This window comes from Setaria viridis, chromosome 9, assembly GCF_005286985.2.
Source record: "Setaria viridis chromosome 9, Setaria_viridis_v4.0, whole genome shotgun sequence".
Lineage (NCBI taxonomy): Eukaryota > Viridiplantae > Streptophyta > Magnoliopsida > Poales > Poaceae > Setaria > Setaria viridis.
In genome coordinates, this window is record NC_048271.2 from 44,437,586 (window position 1) to 44,459,703 (window position 22,118).

The following is a 22,118-nucleotide window of genomic DNA, read 5'->3' on the forward strand; positions in this document are numbered from 1 at the left end:
ATTGGCCGATTGCAATCCCCCTCTAGCTCCTTCACTAAGTACTTATCTTTTTTCATTGGTAGCACTGTTAAGATTAATATGGCCGTCATTTTTATTAGAAGCACGATAAAACAAAGATGAGGTATCGATTTATATTAGATAGCATTTTTATTGACTAATATATGCTGGAGTGTAAGACTATATTTTGACATGTACTATTTCTATTCTATCTTGTGGAGAATGGGGTGTAATCTTAACATACAAACAGGTGCCACATTCTTTTGCCAAACATTTGCCAAACATTTATGGTACCAATCCAAACAATAACCACACTGATTTTGCCGCTACCAACCAAACAACCTATTATTGTCACATAATGTGGCGTGCCGCAACGTGACTTCTAGCTAATTTTAGCGTGGCAAATTGGATCCGTGTACTAATTTTTAGTTCAAGTCACATAAGATATTTGATGCTAATTAGAAGGACTAAATATGAACTAAAGCTGTGGCTAATTCGCGAGACAAATCTATAAGCTTAATTAATCCATGATTAGCACATATTTACTATAGCATTATATGGTCAAATCATGAACTAATTAGATGTAATAGATTCATCTTGCGAATTAGCTTTCATTTATGCAATTGGTTTTATAATTAACCTATATTTAATACTTATAATTAATATCTGAATCTCAAGATAACGTGGACTAAATTTTAATCTCGTAAACCAAACAGGCTCCCCCGGTTCAAAGCTCCCAAAAGGATGGGCCGGCGGGCGCGTCACGTGACGCCCGCCCGTGAGCCTCCACCTGGCGTCCCCTTACAGGCTTGCAGGTGGGCCACCCCACGTGCCATCGATCTTATCCACACACCCGTGCTGGCCGCGCCACGTCCTGCCTTCCGCTGCCCGCGACCCGCCACGACCGAACCGTGCACCCCCGGCGCCAGCCCCACCCGCATCCGTTCGCGGTCTACGGACCGGGTCTAGGGTCGCGAGGGCGCTCCGGCCCAAAGCGCAACACTGCGCTATAACCGCTCGGCCTCATACCTTCTTCTCGCTCGCTCAGCCGCTCAGATCCCGAAAGCTTTGGGGGAAGGGAAGGGAGACTGTGCACCGGATCGGCCTTCGGTGATTACGACGGGAGAGGGATGGGCCTCCTCGACAAGCTGTGGGACGACACCGTCGCGGGGCCCCGCCCGGACACCGGGCTCGGCCGCCTCCGCAAGCAGCCCGCGCGCCCCGCCGCCGTCAAGATCAATGGTGAGTGAGCGAGCTAGCTGGCCACCGCCGGCGCGGCGCGGCGCTGGAAGGAGAAAGTACGCGCGCACCCATATCGTAGTCGGTGGTGTTCCCTTCGATCTGACCTGTCGTTCGGTTTCCCGTTGGTCGTGCAGATCCGGCAGGGGACGCCACGGCGTTCGTCCCGCCGTCGCCGGCGTCGGGCAGCGAGGAGACGCCCGTGAAGGTGACGCGCAGCATCATGATCAAGCGCCCCGCGGGGTACCCGTCGTCGCCGAGGAGCGCGGCCAGCACGCCGCCGGCCTCGCCGCTGGGGACCACCCCGCCCATCTCGCCGTTCGCCGGCGCCGGTGAGTGCCCCGAGACCCCCGGGCTCTCCCTCCATTCGCATTAACCATTGGCTACTGGTATGGGGTACTTTGGTCATTTCGCGGCAGCGCACCCGTTTCTCCCTGCAAACGACGTGACCGGTGGCTTTCGCTTGCGTGGTTTTGTCGCCCAGTTAGGAAGCGTCTAGATGGGGCGTACTGGGGCAGGGGCGTTTTGGATATTTCCACCCACTGGGTGCTTTTAGCTCTGGGGTCACGATCGTGGATGCATGGCTGGATATTATCGTATTAACTATTTGATAAGTTATCATTTATTTCTTGAAATGCAGCAAACATATCGGATAAACGTAGCTATCAATGGGGTTATGTGGGGTACAACTCAAAAGGAAAATGAAGTTGCTTTTCTTTGTCTGTTATAATATAAATCCAATAACGGATATGGTTTGCTTTCATCTGTATCGTGTATGGACCTGCTTTAACATTTATTACAAGGTACCTGTTTGGTGAAGTTACATGCATGAGAAGTTATCTTTGTGGTCTTGCCTAATTTAAGCTGCCAGTAGATGTTCTGTTAATGATTTTATAGCTGAAGGCTTGACATCAGCCCAAGAAGATAGCCACTATTTCAAAGCTTGGTCTTGGTCTGCGAACTAGTTATCTAGTCACGGAGGAACAACCTCACGAGTCCCTGGTATACAAATGACTTTACTAGAATCAACCAATCAAGGATGATATTTGTAATCATTTCAGCGTTTCATTCAATTTTAAAATCTACAACCATGTTTAAGTTTTAGCAAATTCTTATTTGGTAGTCTATTTCTTTTAACTCTTGTTGGTGCTGCTATCCACTGTTTGCAGTAGCTGAGTGTTGCGGATTATATGTACTCGTTAGCGCGAATAACATGGACCTTCAGTAGTACCGCTGATTGCACTGACGATATTAGCTTATGTCCAGCATGTATTAGTTCAGTGTTTCAGAGATGCTACCTCTTTCATCTGATTGAATCTTGCCTAAATTTGAGCATTGAATCCATCAGGTGGTCGCTTCAGAAGGAAATCATCATCTGATGCATATGAGAGGGCATCCCCGCCAGGGACGACCAGCCACCCTCCTCCCTTTGAAGTGTGAGCACGCAACATGTTCACACCCCTTTTTGCTCCTTGACAAGCATCTACTTCACCTAAGTCAGGGGAAGGAGGAGGGAAGACATCAAGAGGGGAACGGGGATAAGTCGCTGGCTGTCTTACCTCTACTGTGATATATTGTAGATGCCGCTATGTGTAGTGTTTTTGCATCCACTCTGTGGCTTTAGTCTGTAGAATATGCTGAAAGCTCTTGGTGTTGTGCCGTGTCAATAAGCTGCTGTGTGCATATGGCGGGTTAGGGCTGCGTGGAGCTTTGCCGCAGCCTGCAATCCCGCCGCGTTGTGTTTGTTTCCTCTACCTGCTGTGTCAAATGGATGGTGTGTGGAGGATGGGGTCGTGCTTGTAATGTTAGCAGGGTTCGAGGTGGAGTGCATGTAATCCTTTTTCGATGTATGGTATCTAATAAACTGAAGGTGTTTTCTTGAACTTGCTGTGAATCTATGATGCCATATGATGCACCCGGGCCTGTTGATTGCGCTTTGTGCCGTGTGCGCCATTGGGCGCGATGATAATGACAGTTGCTCATCTCATGCACACTTTCAGATAGCCACCATGTACGTGGTTGGCAATAATATTTATTAGTGAAGGAAGCAGGAAGATTCTGGCAGCAGTGTTTTGCAGCAGCCTGCAGGTCTGCCGGACAGCAGTTATTCGGCAGCTCGGCACCATTCTGAAGTTTCTCGCTCAGGCTCTCAGCGTCTCCAGTTTGACAGCATACGGTCTTTACTACGTTCCCTGACTCCCTGTCATGTGCGGACACACGAGCTGCGTAGCCTGCATACTATTTTGATACTGGTATATCTGTGTTAGGGTGCATACAATTCTTAGATTCAACGAGGATTACCAATCTCAGCTAGACTCCAGGAGTGTGGTTGGCTTACCAAATTACAGTATTACGCTTCCACTGCTCATCAGACTTGTTGATGTATCTTTTCAGAAGATAGCTCGGGTCACTACTCCACGTAGATGAATTCAGAGGCACCAACCGGAACTGAGAAGTTGCAGTGGCCGTTCACCACCTTCGGAGCATCAGGAAGGACCATGTTGTCTGTTCTAGAGTTAAACTCTGCATCTCGAACTGCAAAACAGGTCCGATCTGTCGCAGGTTCAGTTTACCTTTTGTTGCTGAAAGCGCTGAATCGTCCTGCTCCAAAATTGTGGAAACCTTCTGCAAAACAAAACATCGTGTCGTTTTGAGATGCGCCAATGCATCACGCATGATCGTGTCAGTTCAATAGCCTGAATTGTTTCCTTTAACTTTGGGGATTTCAGATTTTCTGGCACAGCGAGAGCAGGAAAACGCAAGCGTGGAGTTCGCCCAAATCCTGTTGAGCTGTACAGCCTCACTCTCGCCGTCTCCTAGGCCCCACCTGGCAGAGGCCCTTCCCGAGCTGGTTGAAGTTGAACCCAACCAGGCAGCGGGTCCCCTACCGGATCGGACTTCACCTCGTACGAGTTCCGACCGACCAAAACCCTCGCACCGCCGCCGGCGTCCGTCTGACCATGCCGCCGCCGGAGCTGACGGATGATCTCATCGACGAGATCCTCCTCCGATTCCCCCCGGAAGAGCCCGAGCTCCTCGTTCACGCTGCCCTCGTCTGCAAGCGCTGGTTCCGCCTCATCTCCGACCCCCGCTTCCGCCGCAGGTTCCGGGAGCTCCACCGCGCGGCCCCGATGCTGGGGTTCCTCTGCACCGACTACAGGATTTCCCGCTTCGTGCCCACCTCCTCTGCGCCCCTGCCCCACGCCATCCCCGGCAGTTGGCGCGCCGTCGACGCGCGCCACGGCCGCGTCCTCCTCAACACCGCGGCTTCCTGGAATGATTTCTGGTCCGGCTGTTCGGGGGACGACCTCGTCGTCTGGGACCCCATCACGGGCTGCCGCCACCGGCTTCCCAAGCTGCCGGAGCACATGTACCCGCACCTGGACCGCGGCGGTGCTATGTGCCGCGGTGGAGGGCGGCTGTGACCATCTCGACTGCCACCGCGGCCCGTTCCTCGTTGTCTTCGTGTGCACCAGCTCAAGGGAGGCGTTCGCCTGTGTCTACTAGTCGGAGACTGGTGCATGGAGCGGGCCAGCCTCTGCTCAGCTCCGCCGTGGCCGCGTCCATGTGGCTGCGCCCAGTGTCCTTGCGGGGAATGCACTCCACTTCGTGTCTAGTAAACGTGGGAGGAGCTACAAAATCCTGAAACATGTTTTGGGCACTCAGGAAATATCTCTGATTCACCTGCCACGCAAAGCCTATAGGTATCAGCATTGTTCTTGTCTTTAACCTTGTAGCTGTCTTGGTTGTGACCTATTAATGTCACATAATAGGTTAGAAATTCAGATAACCACTGATGATCTACATACTAAATAAGAGGTTTATCTCTTGAATTTTGAGTTCATTTCACTTTGTGAGTTTGTGCTTTTTCATTAGCTATTAGTCGATTACTGGCAATTTGTTAGTCCATGTGTTGAGTGAATAATGTTTAATGAGGCCAAATTAATTCCACATTTAGCTTATGTGTGTTTTTTTAGAGTGTCTAGTGAAAATAACCCTTCCCTCACTCGATTTTTTTAACCATACGATCCGAGATCGAATCGGCCTCCTCCTTTATCTCCTCCACCGGTCACCCCACGTTATCCGCTCGCCTCCACCCGACGCCCGTCATCGGTCACCAGTAGTAGTAATGCACACACACATTTGTGCTAGTCTTCACGATATTCATATGGCTTGCTAGCTTGTGCACATGCACGTACGCGAGTACGTTGCACGCATCCTGTGCAAGGATGGGCGAGACGATCCTTCGCTTGACGCCGTTCGCCCATCGGCCGTCTTCGTCGACTTGAGCTAGCCATACGGTACCCAGCTAAAGACTGGATCCCGGCACACTCGCCTCGTAATTCTTGCCGGCAGCATCGTCTTCCTACGCGCCACCGCCTGGACGTCTGGCAGCTTCAGACTTGGACGGCGCCGTCTTCATGAGTGCCATCGCCTAGACCAGCCTCGATCGGAGTCGTCTCTATGGGTGCCGTCCTCTGGGAGCCTAGCAGCATGAGCATCAACCTGAACCCCCGAAGATAAACAGAGGTGGCATTACTCCTCCTTCCTTGCTCGTCTGGTTCCGCGGCTTCGGCTTCACTCCGGCGTGTCGCCGGCTCCGTGCGCCGACGGTGGAGGTTGTGGAAGGCGCTGCCGGCTAGTGCAGAGGCAGGTCTTGAGGGCGCCGGGTAGGAGGTCGGACGCTCCCCTCGGCTCCTTCTTTTGGCGGCTCTTCCTTGGAAAAAGATCCGCCCGCGACGCGAGGAGGCAGCAGCTTTATATAGGCCATGGGTTAGGGTACCGAGCTGCCGAGGGACTCCCAGCGCCGCCTTAAGTTTGTTTTGCTTTGGCAGAGATATCTGCGAGTTGTTGATGTTCTTGCTATTAGGATGAACAATAATATCTATCTGAAGCTTTTTAGCTTTATAGCCATCTCTACATCGGTGGCCAGATAGTCCCTGAGACATGGGCCTGATGAGGGAGTCCCTAGCACCTACACACGTACATTATATTATCAGGATAAAAGGGATCTCATTCTTAACTGGCCGCTAATATCCAGGACTTCTAGAAGCATCTAGAACCTTCATGACCGTGTCGGCTGCCCCCACGGGCTCGATCGTATGGCCACATGTATCGTAGAGGACCCAAATACGTGGACCTCGCGTACGTATGTGGGCGCCACCATGCATAGCGGCTGCCGTGCCCACCGATAACCATTAGACGCTAATTAATTAGCGGCCATGTGTTTGTTAAGCACATACACAAATTAACTTGCATCTACTGATGTACGTAGTCTAATAATTTTCTCTATTCTTGATTCTCAGTAATTCAATAGAGTTTAATCCGTCACGTTTGAATATTGTGACAAAATAACGTCAAACATCGTGTTTTCTGAATTCTTGGAGAAGATTATCATGGAGCCACTGGTGATGACAGGGTGGTAATGCTGTTCTGAAGCTTAATCTGAAACGTTGCACAAGTGAAGCAGATATGTGAGCTGGTGGAAGTCTGAAGGTTCTCAGTGAAACAAAGTAGATATGTTTTGACTTGTAGGCTGGTGAGCGATTATACGTTTTGCTTAACTTCTTGGTATCATGGCGCTGAACAGTTTGACCCCAGTTTCACATATCCGTGGTCGCTGAATATCGCCGCAGCATTGTTACATTTGGGGTAGTGTCCCTCTGCCGTCAGGTTTGGAGCATCTGGCTGTGTAGCTAGCCAGGAGAAGAAAAATGAGAGAACGAAGGAGTGGGTGAGGATAAAGTTGAATAGGTTCTGGTGATTAGATTGAGACCCAATGGTTGTGAAAAATAGATTTATGCTAAGCGAAACCTAAGTTATCTTTATGCGATGAGGTAGCAAATTAAGGTGAAAAAATAGAGGTAGCAGATGCTGTTTATTACCTCTGGTCTTTTTAACGTATCACATTAAATTTGTCCTAAGTCAAATTTGTACCAAATTAAGTGAAGAAGTAGAGGTAGTAGATGCTGTTTATTACCTCTGATCTTTTTTACATATCACATTAAATTTATCCTAAATCAAATTTGTACTAGACCAAGTTTATATTTTAAAATCTAACAATAACTATAATACCAAAATTATTTCATTGAATCTACAATGGAATATATTTTGATAGTGCATATGTTTGGTAGTATAGTTGTTGTATTTTTCTATAAACTTGATGAAAGTTGGACATGTTTGACTTAGGACAAAACTAATGTGACATGTAAAAAACCCGGAGGGAGTAGTAGAAAATTCGGGAAATACATGGATGCCAAATAAGCGTCTCTCACTTCCCAAGCTGCTTATCAAGATTCTCCACATCAAACAGGAACATAGCAAACGAGGCCCGCGACGAACCGCCGTCCTCCAGCGCCGCTACTGCTTCTTTCTTGCGCGCCACCGCCCGAGCCCTGATCACCCTGCCCTCGTCGGACTCCATCACCAGCCCCACCTTCGTCTCCACCTCTTCGGCCCTGACGAAGCCCACCCTGTACCCCTCCATCTCCACCCCGACGCCCATGTCCTCGGTTATGAACACCTTGTTCATCAGCTGCTCCGCGTAGAGCGGCCAGCACAGCATTGGCACCCCTTCTTTAATGGCCTCCAGCGTCGAGTTCCACCCGCAGTGCGTCACGAAAGCTCCCGTTGCCGGGTGCCGGAGCACCTCCACCTGCGGCGCCCAAGACCTGACGATGAGGCCCCGGCCCTTGGTCCGCTCCAAGAACCCCTCCGGAAGGAACGCGTCAAGACTCTCCGGGTCGCCGGCGCCGGCCGGCGTCCGCACAGACCACAAGAACCGGTGCCCAGATCTGTCCAAGCCGCCGGCGATCTCCCGTAGCTGTTCCGGTGGGTGCGTGCCTCTGCTGCCGAAGCAGAGGAACACGACGCTGCCCTCCGGCTGCGCGTCGAGCCACGCGAGGCACTCGTGCCTCTCGGCCCCTGCTCTGCCTTGATCCGCTGAGCCGGTGCCGTCGCCGCCGACCAGCGGGCCGACGCAGTAGATCGGTGGCAGCGCCCGGCCGGGGACGCACCGGGGATCCCTCAGCGCCCGCACGGCCGCGCTCTCCAGCGACTCGAACGTGTTGACGAGGACGCCGGCGGCGTCCGTGTTGCGCGTCCAGACGTCCACCATGGTTTTGCAGAGCTCGTCCTCCGGGTGCTCGAGCAGCTCCCTGACGAGATGCGACGCCGGGAACGGCGGGACGCCGAGGAACTCGAGGGGCGCGTCGCCGAGCTCCTTCAGCCCCGCCGGCCTACCGGCAAGCAGCGCCGGCATCTGGGCCACGACGGCCAGGGTGGCGGCGGCCGAGGCGAAGAACGCGTAGACGGGAACGCCAATTCTCGCGCCGACGTCGACCGCGCTGGTGGAGAACATGCCGGTGACCAGGGAGTGCAGGCGGCGGCGCGGGATGGAGCGGAGGAAGCGCTCGAGCTCGCCGTCGTAGCGGCGGAGCACCTGGAGCGTGAGGAGGAACGGGGGCTTGCCGGGGACGGCGAGGTCGGCGTCGGGGACCGGAGGGAGGACGTGGAAGGTGATGGCCGGGTTGGAGGCGGCGAGGTGGCCGACGTCGACGATGCGGAAGTCGGGCGAGCCGGCGGGCGGCTCGGCGATGACCATGGCGACGTCGAAGCCATGAGCGAGGAAGACCTTGGCGAGATGCACCATGGGGACGATGTGGCCGACGCCGGGGCTGGGGTACAGGACGACGGTCTGCTGCTTCATGGGCATGGCGGCTTTCTTGTCCATGGAGGTCGGCGGCGGGGGAGGAAAGCCGGGGAGATAGCCAGATAGGGACCGCGGACGGCGGTGCCGTGGAGTGCGATCCTTTATTACTAGCAATTTGGGTCAGCTCTGAGAAGCAGACAGATCTCGGACTCGTGGTTGCTGCACCGGAGAAGAAGAAGCTCATCGACTTTGTTTGATTTATCAAATCATTGCCATAGTGACAAGAAACAAAGGGATTAGTTAGCTTTGTAACGGAAAGGGCATTTGTTAGCAACTGAGCTAAGGAGCGAGAGACAAGCAGTTAATTGGAACTTGGAAGTTTGCGGCTGGCACCGTAGCGATGGGAGGATGATGCTTCTTGCTCCGAAGTGCCGAGAGAGCTTGTTGCGTTTGCCACGGTTCCTAGACAGTGCCCAAATTTTGCCGCCAGTGACCTGAGTTAGAGGAAGAGGGATTGCCGAGAACCTTCTACGAGCTCCAGGCTTAGAGGGGAAGGGTCTCCTTCTACTGTGATATTCTTCTTTCATTGAAATTTCAATGAGACCTTGCTACATTGCTCAAACATCATTTCTTATTTTTCTTCCTCTTAATAGCACTGATGTGTTGTATGCTTCACCAATGACTTCCAAAGCGTGAGTGATCGTTACAGTATACCATCGGAATGAGAACTAGAAAAGACAAATTGGCATATTAATATGCACATAATTTTGTTCTACTCAAAAATTTGCATGAACATACATCCTTGCATCCTCTATCCATCTATACTTTTGGATGAATTATTGATGCACTTTGGTGTTTTTGTAGGGATGGAAGGGACTGGAGCATCCTGGGGGGATTATAGAAAAGACGTGGAGCATCAGATTATATTCATGATTTTCCTCACCATTAAGAAGCTGGTTTGTCCCCAGTTTTATAGGAAGCTTCACGGTCACGGCCCAGATAAATAGGACCCACCAGGTAGCAAAAAAAATTTAACACGCCAGACTCTTTAAAGTCTAAAGCAAAAAATCTTTAACACGCAAGACTCTTTAAAGTCTAAGTGCAGGTGGCTTTGCAGTAAACAGGCACTAAATTCAAACCTCAAAAGTGGAACGCATCTCTGGCGTGGTAGAAAGGCACCTATACTCCATTGCAACCCGTATATTCCACTGCTCAACGGGTCTACCTTCCTATTGACCAAAAGTGGGACGGATAATTTGGAGGGGGAAAGTTGAGGCAATAAGAAGGCCACTGAAACGACGCCCAAGTCCTGAGTAAAAGGGGGCATGCATCTTGGTGCAAACGAATTTACAAAGCTAGAATGAATGTAGGAGGAATGCTGCCGGCAGTAGTACTAGCATCCGAACGTCCCATGTGACAAGGCTAAAGTTTAGCCCCTGTCTCCCAAACACCCCGTACTAGCGCAGTTGGGAGAGTGATTAGTGATTAAATTAAGCTCCTAAGACGACCCTGACCATCACTATCGTTGACGTTGACGAGGAGTGCCTAATTAATGTACGTTCTTGATTCTCTCGCTGCGTGATGACGCGTGAACTCTGGCCCTCGCCACATGCACGCAATGGCGCTGGTGCAATGCAACAACCCCCATCCGTGCATACGCCTCCTCCTCCCACTCCTCGCCGCGACGGCCGTCGCCGCGGGAGCCTCGCCGGAGATCGACGACTTGTACGCGCTCTCCAAGCTCAAGTCATCCCTACTTACCGGCAGCGCTGGCAATAGCACCTCGCTCGCCGACTGGGACATCACGTCCTCGTCTACTGCAACATCACCTCCGTGGCAGCACTGCAACTTCTCCGGGGTCACATGCGACGCCTCCAGCCGCGTCGTCGCCATCAACCTCACCGGCGTCCCTCTATACGGCGGCGTGCTTCCAAGCGCGGTCTCGCTGCTCGACGCTCTCTCAAGCCTCACCGTCGCCTCCTGCTTCCTGTTGGGCCCTATACCAGCATCGCTTGCCTCGATGCCTCTCCTCCGCCACCTCAACCTCTCCCACAACAACATCTCCGGCTTCTTCCCGTACGGACTACCGGCACCCTACTTCCCCTCCGCCGAGGTGATCGATGTCTACTATAACAACCTCACCGGTCCCCTCCCGCCGTTCGGCAGGTCGCTGACAAGGTTGCGACACCTGAACCTTGGCGGTAACTACTTCTCGGGCAGCATACCCGAGGAGTACGGCGACATCAAGCGGCTCGAGTTCCTTTGGCTCTGCGACAACTGGCTATCCGACCGTGTGCCACCGTCACTGTCGAGGCTCAAGAGACTAAAGGTGATGAATTTAGGGTACGGCAACTCATTCGACGGCGGCATCCCGTCGGAGTTCGGCGAGCTTGAGGCCCTTGTCGACCTTGAGATGGCCCTCTGCCATCTCACAGGACCTATCCCTCCGGAGCTCGGCCACCTCACTCGGCTTGAAATACTCTACCTCTATTCGAACAATTTGGGCGGGGAAATCCCTGCCGAGCTCGGCAGCCTCAAGAACCTCACGTACCTGGATCTCTCCTTCAACGAGCTTACCGGCAAGATACCGGCAAGCTTCGCCGGTCTATCCCGACTGCGACTACTCCAGCTATTTGCCAACGAACTCCAAGGTGTGATTCCAAAGTTTGTTGGGGAATTGCCTCAGCTGGAAATCCTCCAAGCATGGCAAAACAACCTTACTGGGGAACTCCCGGCCAACCTTGGCAAGAACGGCAGGTTGTTGACGCTGGATGTCACGGATAACCACCTCACCGGCGCCATACCGCCCCATCTCTGTTCCGGCAGGCGGCTTCAGTCTCTCATTCTGATGCGGAACAAGCTCTCTGGACCAATACCCGAAGACCTCGGCAACTGCAAGACGCTTACCAGAGTTCGCCTGAACAACAACTTCCTCAGCCGCTCCATTCCGGCCGGCTTTCTTGATCTCCCTAAGAATACCATGTTGGACTTGAGCCATAACTTGCTCTCAGGCGAGCTCCCGGATGTGACTCCCAGTGCCGGGCTGAGCTTCTTGTCAGTGGCATCCAACAGTTTATCCGGTGCTGTGCCGCCGGAGATTGGGCATCTCAAGAAGCTGTCCACGCTCAACTTCAGCGCCAACGAGCTCACCGCCAGCGTTCCGCGAGAGCTCAGCCACTGTGAGTCGCTGACCGTTCTAGACCTCAGCCGCAACCAGCTCACCGGAGAGATACCGAAAGAGATCACAAATCTGAAGGTTCTAACAACGTTGAACCTGTCGAGGAACAGAATCTCCGGTGAGCTTCCGCTAGAGATCCGTGAGATGATCAGCCTCGGCGTCCTCGATGTTTCCTACAACAACCTCAGCGGCCGTGTGTCAGTGTCACAACTTCAGGGGGTGTTCGTCCTCTCAGACGCGTCAGATTTCGAAGGCAACCCTGGCCTCTGTGTGGAGCACGTCACCGCCGCTTCGTGCTACCGTCTGCAGCGTTCGCTGGCGCGAGGCGACAAGCCGAGGATGCTGCTGTGGCTTGTGCCGGCCGTCAGCACCGTGGCGGTGGCCATGGCCGTGTTCCATGGGGTAAGGTGGCGTGAGGCGGCGAAGCGGCGGCCTGCGTCTTGGAAGATGACGCGGTTCCACAACCTGGACCTGGAAATGGACGACGTGCTCGGATCCCTCAGGGAGGAGAACGTCGTCGGTAGGGGCGGCGCTGGCACCGTCTACCGCTGCGCGACACGGGGCGGCTCGGAGGTCGCCGTCAAGCGCCTCCCGGGGCCCGGCCGCCGCCGCGACCACGGCTTCCGGGCCGAGGTGGCCACGCTCGGCGGCGTCCGGCACCGCAACATCGTGCGGCTGCTGGGCTTCGCGTCGGGCGCGGAGGGGAACCTGCTGCTGTACGAGTTCATGCCGGCGGGGTCTCTGGGAGGGGTCCTGCACGGCGACAACGGCGCGCTCCTGGGCTGGCACACGAGGCACCGCGTCGCCACCGAGGCGGCGCGCGCGCTGTGTTACCTGCACCACGAGTGCTTGCCGAGGATCCTGCACCGCGACGTCAAGTCGAGCAACATCCTGCTGGACGCGGCCATGGAGGCGCACGTCGCCGACTTCGGCCTCGCCAAGTTCCTCAGCCGCGGAGCGTCCGGCTCCGGCACCGGAGCAGTGGCGGCTGAGGAGTGCGTGTCCGCCATCGCCGGCACGTACGGGTACATCGCCCCAGGTAAGAACGAGCACTCGACCATATCGTGTTGCATTGCTAGCAGGCAGCCACGGACACATCACAAAGATGTCAGGCGTGTGGTAAGCAGAGTACGCGTACACGCTGCGGGTGGATGAGAAGACGGACGTGTACAGCTTCGGCGTGGTGCTGCTGGAGCTCGTCACGGGGCGCCGCCCGCTCGGTGACTTCGGCGACGAGATCGACCTCGTCCACTGGGCCCGAAGCGCCGTGCCGACGCCGTCGGACACCACGGCAGTCCTGGCCGTGGCAGACCCGCGGCTGCCGCGGGAGCCTGCCGACCTGATCGCCCGCCTCTTCAGGGTGGGCACATCGTGTGTCCGCGAGGACAGCCAGGCGCGCCCCACCATGCGTGAGGTCGTGCACGTCCTCTCCAGCTTCGTACCAGTTGCTGAACCAGCCAGCTCAACCTCTGCTCTTCCTCTGTAACCACAGGTAGATAAGACCCATCGTGGTGGTGTTGATGTTGTAAAAGTCGTTTGTGGCGTCGAAATATTAGACTATACAAGCCAATTCGCTGGTGCTCCGTCCATGGATGCGACTAGCGTTTGCCGATTCGTCGGTGTTGTTCTACAAGCTGATCCTGGAGCTAGATGGGATTTTGCGGCATGCCTGGAGCATGGACACGGCGCGGAGTCGACACTGGACGGGGGCGTCTCTCGGTGGCGACAGCCACCAAAAGGGCCGGCCCGGGTGATGCCGCCGCCGCGCTGCTGATCATGATCGGTAAAGGTTTCTATAAAAGTACGTACGCAGGCGCTTACACATGCACGTACACTCATCTTTATAAATACTTGTCTGCAATCCTACCCTTATGAGTATCCTTGAGAGACTGAGCTGGTACATCTTGAGATTGATGAATTTTTCAGAGACACCTCGTTGTCGACGGACACATTGCTTATTAGTGAAAAATAGCGCCGGTTAAATTCTAGAAAAATATGAGCACTCAGACTCTAACAACCAGTGGCGTAGCTAGGATGTCAGGATAGGGTGATCCAACTTAACAAAAATGAGACGCCGTCTGTTCTCCAGGGCATGCGAAGGCGCGAGCCAATGGAGGAAGCACTGGTTTCCTCGTACGAGAGTCGAGCAAAGCAATCATCGTCGGAAAAACGAAGGCGCATGGAACAGATGCTGGCCAAATTCCTAAGAGGTAATGGGCTTTGGGCCAAAATTCCAGGGGTGGTCCTTGGCCCACACGGATCACCCTGCTCACAACCACGTATAGCCATTGCGCATTGACTAGCACATGGGAAATAAAAATAGCGCAATGTAATTAAGTGAGGATACGATGAAAAATCTCTCAAACACATAGCTTATTACTAAAATATACGCAAAGATACCCACCATTGTGCCCCAAAAACATTGATATGCCGTTTTGATGTGCGGGTGACCCTCCTCCTTTCTGCAGCAATATGGCTAAAAGTGGATTCAATGAATACCCCTGATGAGATTGCATGCATGGAAGAATTAACTAGCGAATTAACTAGCGCAATCCAAATTGTAGATCGTTTTGACATTTTTAGATTTATATATTTTGTTATGTTTCTAAATATACATTTATGTCTAGATACATAATAAAAGTTATGAACCTAGAGATGTCACAATGACTTACAATTTGGGACGGAAGGAGTAGTTGACTAGTTGTTACAACGAGCATGCGCGGCGCCCGCAAGTGAGCAAAGAGGGAGGGAATCTTCTACCTCTAATCTACATTCGGAGCACGAGCGAATCGACGTCCTCCAGTAGTTTCCTATAATCTACTCGTTTCTTACTTGTGAAAATGGTAGTTTTGTTTATTGGTGAACTTTTATATGTGGAGGCTACATCCCCATCACACTTAACATACGAATGCTCAGCTCACTAGTGGAAGTGGTCACTATCCACATTAGATGTTTGTCTAGATAAGGAAACGCAACATGCAGAGAGAGCCAAACTGTCAAAGGCACCCTTTTCATGCATTCCACCACGCAGGTTACAATTGATGCGAATCTTTTTTTTTTACCTCTTGAAGGACCGCAAATAGACTTCTGTAATTTTATCAAGCTATGTAAATACGTAAATTACAGTAGAAATTAAAGGAGCGCTAGAGTTAAGTTGGAGACCAAAAATATCCTTTATCTGTGACTTATGGAAGTAATAGCAAATTTTATAATAATGCTAGCAAATGGCACTCTATAGCAAGGATCTTTTATTATAGGAACGAGAATTTTTTTTGTGCCTCCAAACAGTGGACCCAATGGATACTACTCAAGATTGCATGCATGAAGAATTAACTGACTAGCGGCTTGTCTAAAACACTATCATTGCGGCTCAGCCGCCGCATGTTGTAACGGATGGTTCATGCATGTCGATTGCTTTTGATGAACATTAGCAGAGGTGTCGAGCTTAATCAAGTGAATTTAGCAAACATCCGCGTTGCTGACCATTCAACGGCCGGCCGGCCGGCCGGCCCGCCAGCCGTCGGCATGGGAAATCCGTAGTAGACGTCGGAGTCGATCGACAGGGGCGTCTGTTTCTCGGTGGCGGCAGCCACCAAAAGGCCCGGCCCGGGTGAAGCCGCCGCGCTTCAGCTCGTGATCGGTCTGCCCTATCCATCTTTCTGGCACTGTTGTGCTGGGCTGGTGAGATCACAGTCGGATCGGCCCAGCACCGAGGTAGCTACGTCGTCGTAGTGTGCCTCCACGATAGTCTCCCACTGATCCCGGCTGATCACGGTCACATTCACTCACCATACGTGCCCTCGTACCGTATCAGGAGTAGCGAACCTGAACAGTTTGGCAACACCGCCCAGGTTGACGACGAAGATAGGGATATTTCTTCTGAAAAAAAGGGAGGTTATCATCGGCGTGCCGGTGCAACTTGTGTCTCGGTGTGCTGAATTATCTGCGTGCCCGACGCGGGCAGAAAGCACGAGCGCACTCGAGCCGGTCGATCCCATCTCTCCAAGGCTTGCAGCTTTCACTGCGAATGATGAACAGGAGCTTGGGCGTTGGACGCCTATGAATACCGGGTCCATGCAGCACCCTAGGACACACAACAACAAAAGCTAATAAGCCACCCCTACAGCAGCAGGTCGTCAACATAACCCAGCAGCAGCAGCTAGCAGCAAAGCCGCCGCACCCCCGGCACAAACAGAGAGAGATCGAAATGGCGCCCAAGAACCTCGTCCTCCTTGCCGCCCTCCTCCTCCTCGCCGCCGCCGTCGGTCCGGCGGTGGGCTTGATTCCCTCCTTGTCTGGCATTGGCAACCCCGTCGGCGTCGCCTCCGGCGTGGTGCCGTGCAGCATCGGGAGCGCCATCGACGTGGCGGCGGTCCCGCCGGTCGCCAGTAAGGACTTGCCACTTCTTCTTCTCTCCCGGGCGTTGCCTGTCAGCTGTTACTAGCTACTTACTATATATACATATCCGTACGTATTTATATATCGTTGACGCTGACGTTATTACGCTGTTATCCTTTCCGTTGTATCTGTCCGGCCAGACGCCAACGTGCAGGCGGTGTGCGGTAGCACCGTGGTGGCCAACGCGACGACGGACAGCTCCGGGGCCTTCACCATCATCATGGGCTGATCTGTTTTGAGCCTGCCGTCTGGAGTGCTCAACTCCCTGCTGAGCAGCCAGTGCAGGGCGGTGGTGACCACCCCGCTGGTCGCCTGCAACGTGTCCCTGGCCGGCACCAACGGGACGCTGCCCGCGCCGCTGCAGCTCCTGGGCAGCGTCACCGCCGTCGGCAGCATCGTTGGGACCATCTTGGGCATCCCCGTCACGGTCATCAGCGGCATCCTCGCTCTTTTCGGCGGGGTCTTCTCCTTCGTCCCGAACCTCGGCTAGAGCTGCATGTCTCTGGCCGTGTCGGTTCACGATATATCGACTCCGAGTAGTACTGATAACACTACGAATAAATCAGCATGCACGCAGCAATGCGACCCTGAAGTACAATAAGGTTGCATTGCCATGCTTTTCCTTTGAACTGTCACGACACATGTATGAAGTACTACGTAATAACATGTCCGTACCTTAAAGCGTGTGCTAGTACTAATAAGTACATATGTGTACTGCATGCTCTTTTGTTGACTCCTCGTCCGTTAAAAACTAAAACCGAGTGTGTTTATGCTGTATATTTTGTTGCTCGTGGCAATTTTACCATTACTAATTGGAGATTTCTCTTTTGAAGTCTTTATAGGGAGCCACCTAGAATCCCAGAAAGCATAACATCCAGCCATCTATTCGGTAGACTCAAGTTATCATAGCCATTAAATCTATATTTTCAAAAAAATTACCCACTTGCTATGCTGAAAATAGCTTAAAATAACCCCTAAATATATATCTAAATTACCCACATGTGATATTACATAAAGTAAACTAAAGCAACCCCTAATCTTCATCTAAATTACCAACTTATGCTATTATTAAAAATAATTTAAAATAATCTCCTAAATTTGTTTCGAAACTGCCCACCACCAGCATAAAAAATAACTTGAAATAAATCCTAAATTTACATCTAAATTACCCCAAATCAAGCAAAGGAGCTGGTGAATCTAGTACCGATTGTTAGGAGCAGGATAGCGGGGAGTAAAGGAGAGAATTGGAACTAAGGCAGGCAGTAAGAATTGGGGGAAAAGAACAGCAAATTGGACGGACTGGTTTAGATGTTAGAAGTTCTGTTGACCCAATTTATGGCCGACATACCGAAAGCATTAGAGCGTGCGGGTCGCAAACATATCAAATAGCTACGTAGACCTGTTAGACTAGTCCAACAACCCAGTTAGACCGGTTCTAGGGTTTTGCCCTGGTCGATCGTACGAGAGGATAACTACCATGTTTACGTGATGAAGGATGGCTAGGTTTACGAGCAAAACAGCAAATGGATAACCAACACACTTATGTGGTGAAGAACGACTAGTTTACAAGCAAACTAGCAAAGACCGTCGAAACTCTCACCCGGGAGGGACCCCGTCAGGGTGTGGACGTTGCCTGCGTGCCCTAGGGTTGACTAGCAAGCCTAGGACGCCATCTATGGTCATGGAGATAAGTAGATGAACAACAAGGGAGGTTGTAGAAGTAGTTTAGGGTTTAGAAGATAAAAAGTAAATGCATAGTTGTTTAATTCGATTGGGTTGCCCTCAATTGGCCGTGACCCTTCATAAATATAGGGTGGGGAGGTCCTGCCTCAGTAGGAGTCAAAGCTTATACAAATCCCGTGTCAAAATACAACTCCTAACTCGGATTAGGCTGGTCAAACCGATCAAACCGCCCATCCAAACCGATCTGACCGGCCTACACAGGGGTGAATCTTGTCAGAGCCATAACTCTCTTGTCCGGACTCCAAATTGGACGTTCTACGTATGTATTTTGATTGTCTCGACAAGATCTATGCAATGGTAAGTCCAATCAGAGATTTTACAATATTTATAAAACTGGTATGACTGATTTGTTCAGATGATACCAATTTTGATCGCCAACAAGTTCATACGTCGACACAGCGTGTCTCGCTCTCACCTCTCCTCTCCAATATCTGTTATAGATGGGCCTGGTCCAATATGTGCGTGCGAGCACTAGTTTTAAGTTAGTCTTCCTGGGTCTTAAACTGGCTCTTGGCCCAACCGCAACCTCCCATGGTTTCCTGCCTGACTACTCCTGGCGGATTCCAGCAACGAAATGCTGACACGACGGTGCGGAAGGGGACGGCAGCGGTGGATCCTGTTGGGCAAGAGCCTGAGGGCAGAGGCCGGAGCGGGGCTAGCAGCACCGAGAACGGGACGAAGCGGAGGCGGCGAGGACGGGGCAACGCTCGATTTCTACGTGATTCAATTCAAGGACGACACCATACCCTTGATCGGTGCCCGTTTTTCAGCACGTGATGAATCAAACGCAACTCAGAACTCTTCCATTTGCGAACAGTGACAACCCGTTAGCCTCTTTTTCCCTTAGAGCGGAGTAGGAACCAGGATGTTTGGCAACACTTCACTTAAAAAAAATAGCTCCACTTCATTAACTTCATCTTTTTGCTGCTTCACTTCACCAACTCTAGAAAAATATAGAATTGTTGTATGTGTTTGACTGATTGCGGTGCTCTAACTTCAGAAACATGAGGACTTATTATGAATAATCTATTTTACCCATTATGAATGGGCCACATGTCATTCTCTTAGCATTTCTCCCCTTTTCCTCTCTGCGTGCAACCCCATCTGCGCCAACTGCGGGTGGCCGTGCTTGGGAGGTGTCCCTAGAGGAGTAGCACCTGGCGCATCCAGAACGCGCGCCTCAAGGACGAGCTCGACCGCGTTTGCGCACTCGCGCGGCAATTTGCTGGACGCAAAATCCATCTGCTTCAAGATGCAGTGCACTAATGTGATGTGCTAGATGCACCTTGCCTTGATCTTCTCCCTCTCGATTTGTTTCTTCATCAGCATCAATGTGTTTATTGATTCCAGTGACTTCATCAATCAATTCAATAAAGATGCGACTACTTCCGTCGCAACGGCCGCGACACCTCGGTCTCCCGCGGCGGCGCGCTCCTCTGCTTCACCGGCACCGAGGTCCTCCTCGCGGACCTCAGCTACTTCAGCGCCCGCTCCATCCAGCTCAAGGGCGGTGTGGCCCGGCGCCGCCGCGGGGGCCAGGGGTGGCGCGGCCTCGTGGCACCGGCGCTGCTGCGGGGGGCAGGGGCGGCACGGCCATAGCCCTTGGGGGCAGCGGAGGTGCGGCCCGGCGAGCTGCGGAGGAGGGGCGCGCGGCTGGGAAAAGCCGCAGGACCTGTTATGGATACAATCATTACGCTAAACCACTAACACTAGTGCAAAAATACAATGGTGCTGGGAAAAGCCGCAGGACCTGAAAATGGGACGGCAACGGCTGTCACGGTGGAGCAAACACTTGCCGACATCGCTTACTCTCGCTTTGGCAAAAATTAAAGTCACCGATCTCGCGCATTTTGGTGGCGCGGAGAGCTAGTCTAGGCCTGCGCGACCGGTTCCGAAAGGCAGAAAAGGTTCAGATTCACAGAAGAGGGATTTGATCGATCGCAAAAGCTGGTTTTGCCGTAGTGGCACCATGGCTGTTCATACTAACTTTCGATGATGGCGACAAGTGAATCATTCTAAGCCAAACAGCTGGTTTCACCTGATCAAAACGGAGGTAACAGACGCCACCTAACAACGTCCCGGCCGGGTCGTTCGAGCTTATAAATAGCCAAATAGGGCGCCTCTCCATCTCGACCACCGCAACAAGCAGTCGAGCAAGTAAAGCTAGCTCTCATCAAGCTAATAGCATCGCGCCGCTTTCCACAGCTCCGATCCTGTGCAATGGCACCTAGAGCGCCCGCTCTTCTTCTCGCCGTCGCCGTGGCCGCCGCGGCGTGCGTGGCAGCCTCCGCCCAGAGCAGGCTTGGCAGGATCGTCGTCTCCGGCGTTGTGCCGTGCAACACTGGCACGCTGATCGACGTAGCCTCTTCCCCGGCATTTCCAGGTACGCCGCCGCCCGCAGCCCGCTGTGGTCACTGGTCGCAGCCAGCGTGACCCTCTAAACAGCTGGTGTATAACGAGGCACGTAACATTCTCACGTGTACTTGCCGCGGCGGCGCATGCGTGCGTGCAGACGCGAAGGTGGAGCTGCGGTGCGGCGGCGGCGCGGTGGCGCGGGCGACGACGGGCCGCGACGGGTCGTTCCAGATGGAGGCGGACGCCGTGGCCGGCGCGCTGGGGGCGCTGGTGGGCGCCTGCCAGCTGGTGGTGGACACGCCGCTGGCCAAGTGCAACGCGACGCTGCCGGCGGCCGGGGCGCTGGTGTCCAGCCTGCAGGGCCCGCTGGCCGGGATGCTCGGCAGCGTCTTCCGACTCGCCCCTGCTGGATTCTCCTTCCGCATGAACTGATGATATGATGGATGATCTCTCTGAAACTTGATGATGGGTGCATCTAAAACAAATGAGAGCGAGTAATGAATAAGCTAAACAAATAAACGAACTTATTACAATGTATGCTGGTGATGACTGATCATAGTTACCAGACAAGTATGATGAAAATGGAATCATCTGCTCAGGCACCCGTAGTTCTGTTTCTGATGATGCTTTGTTAGCAATCTGCAGAAATTGGGATATTTCCTCTTAAATGAAAGGCAGCGCTCCTGTCATTAGTTCGAAAAAAAAGAAATTGGGGTATTTCCCGGCATATCACCGGCAACCAAGGCCTTAACACCCGAGGGTGTGCCAACCCGAGGATATTTCCCTTGAAGCTGTCTGGAAATTAAATTCGATGCAATCTGCAAAAATCAAGACAAGTTTGACTGTACAATCAACTTTTCTTTAGTGATACTGGGATTATTGCCAGTCCACTTGACTGGGCTTTGACCAATATTAGTTTTGGGTGGGTTAGTACTACATGGATTCGGTCCAATGTCTTCAGTTGGGCCTAGGATAGGCCCCATAAGCACTAAAACAGTAAAACTCCCTGAAAGAAATAGTTAGCTACGGGCACTACTGTCGCATTAATTACAATCCAATTTTGAAACCTATGTTATCTTATTTTCATGTTGCGTGTAAGTTATGCTTCTAAAATTCAAATTTCAGTTGAGTAACCTATTTTAAATATTTTTATGAAGGAAGAAAGTTGTGCCAACATAGTTTTTATAATTTTTTTTAAAATATCTATTTTGGAACTCGATGCTAAGTACTTCCTCCGTCCCTTTTTATCTGTCACTTGGGAAGCATGTTTTGCTATTCATTACTTTAGTAATCTTCGATGGAAGAAAGCGGAATAATCATTTCAAGAGTGACAATTTACCCCCAACAGTTTCTATATCAATGGCCAGGGCCAGCAGTTTGTAGTCTTATGTTTGTTATCTATAACCATTGATAATTTGTTTGTTGGGAATGAAGTTGTTTGCAATGTAAAAATACTAGTGCAAAAGAAAAAAATAATTGAAAAAGTGTCGGCCATTCAAGAAAAATGCTAAGGACTACTTAAAACTGGTGGCTAGTCATAAAATTACTATAGGGAAA

The 22,118-nt window shown here is 52.1% G+C and overlaps 6 protein-coding genes across 6 annotated transcripts; 5 read left to right on the top strand and 1 right to left on the bottom strand.

Annotated features, from left to right (window-relative positions):
• Window positions 1-926: 926 nt before the first annotated feature.
• On the top strand, window positions 927-3,119 carry LOC117839670 (dormancy-associated protein homolog 3). The gene is made up of 3 exons (XM_034720063.2): window positions 927-1,239; window positions 1,374-1,568; window positions 2,585-3,119. Exons 1-3 carry the CDS (start codon window positions 1,128-1,130, stop codon window positions 2,674-2,676), a joined length of 399 nt encoding a protein of 132 aa, XP_034575954.1. The 5' UTR covers window positions 927-1,127; the 3' UTR covers window positions 2,677-3,119.
• A 1,077-nt stretch (window positions 3,120-4,196) lies between these two features.
• On the top strand, window positions 4,197-4,661 carry LOC117835717 (uncharacterized). Its single transcript, XM_034715053.1, has one exon. It carries the CDS (start codon window positions 4,197-4,199, stop codon window positions 4,659-4,661), a length of 465 nt encoding a protein of 154 aa, XP_034570944.1.
• Window positions 4,662-7,421: 2,760 nt separating this feature from the next.
• On the bottom strand, window positions 7,422-9,491 carry LOC117836790 (anthocyanidin 5,3-O-glucosyltransferase). Its single transcript, XM_034716289.1, has one exon. The coding sequence runs from the start codon at window positions 8,966-8,968 to the stop codon at window positions 7,508-7,510; it is 1,461 nt and encodes a 486-aa protein (XP_034572180.1). The 5' UTR covers window positions 8,969-9,491; the 3' UTR covers window positions 7,422-7,507.
• Window positions 9,492-10,463: 972 nt separating this feature from the next.
• LOC117840115 (uncharacterized) lies at window positions 10,464-13,703 on the top strand. The gene is made up of 2 exons (XM_034720573.2): window positions 10,464-13,104; window positions 13,193-13,703. The coding sequence occupies exons 1-2, from the start codon at window positions 10,497-10,499 to the stop codon at window positions 13,549-13,551; spliced, it is 2,967 nt and encodes a 988-aa protein (XP_034576464.1). The 5' UTR covers window positions 10,464-10,496; the 3' UTR covers window positions 13,552-13,703.
• A 2,569-nt stretch (window positions 13,704-16,272) lies between these two features.
• LOC140221219 (uncharacterized) lies at window positions 16,273-17,045 on the top strand. Its single transcript, XM_072290536.1, has 2 exons — window positions 16,273-16,453; window positions 16,718-17,045. Exons 1-2 carry the CDS (start codon window positions 16,273-16,275, stop codon window positions 16,951-16,953), a joined length of 417 nt encoding a protein of 138 aa, XP_072146637.1. The 3' UTR covers window positions 16,954-17,045.
• Window positions 17,046-20,343: 3,298 nt separating this feature from the next.
• On the top strand, window positions 20,344-21,238 carry LOC117839619 (phylloplanin). Its single transcript, XM_034720002.2, has 2 exons — window positions 20,344-20,589; window positions 20,719-21,238. The coding sequence occupies exons 1-2, from the start codon at window positions 20,427-20,429 to the stop codon at window positions 20,991-20,993; spliced, it is 438 nt and encodes a 145-aa protein (XP_034575893.1). The 5' UTR covers window positions 20,344-20,426; the 3' UTR covers window positions 20,994-21,238.
• The last annotated feature ends 880 nt before the right edge of the window (window positions 21,239-22,118 follow it).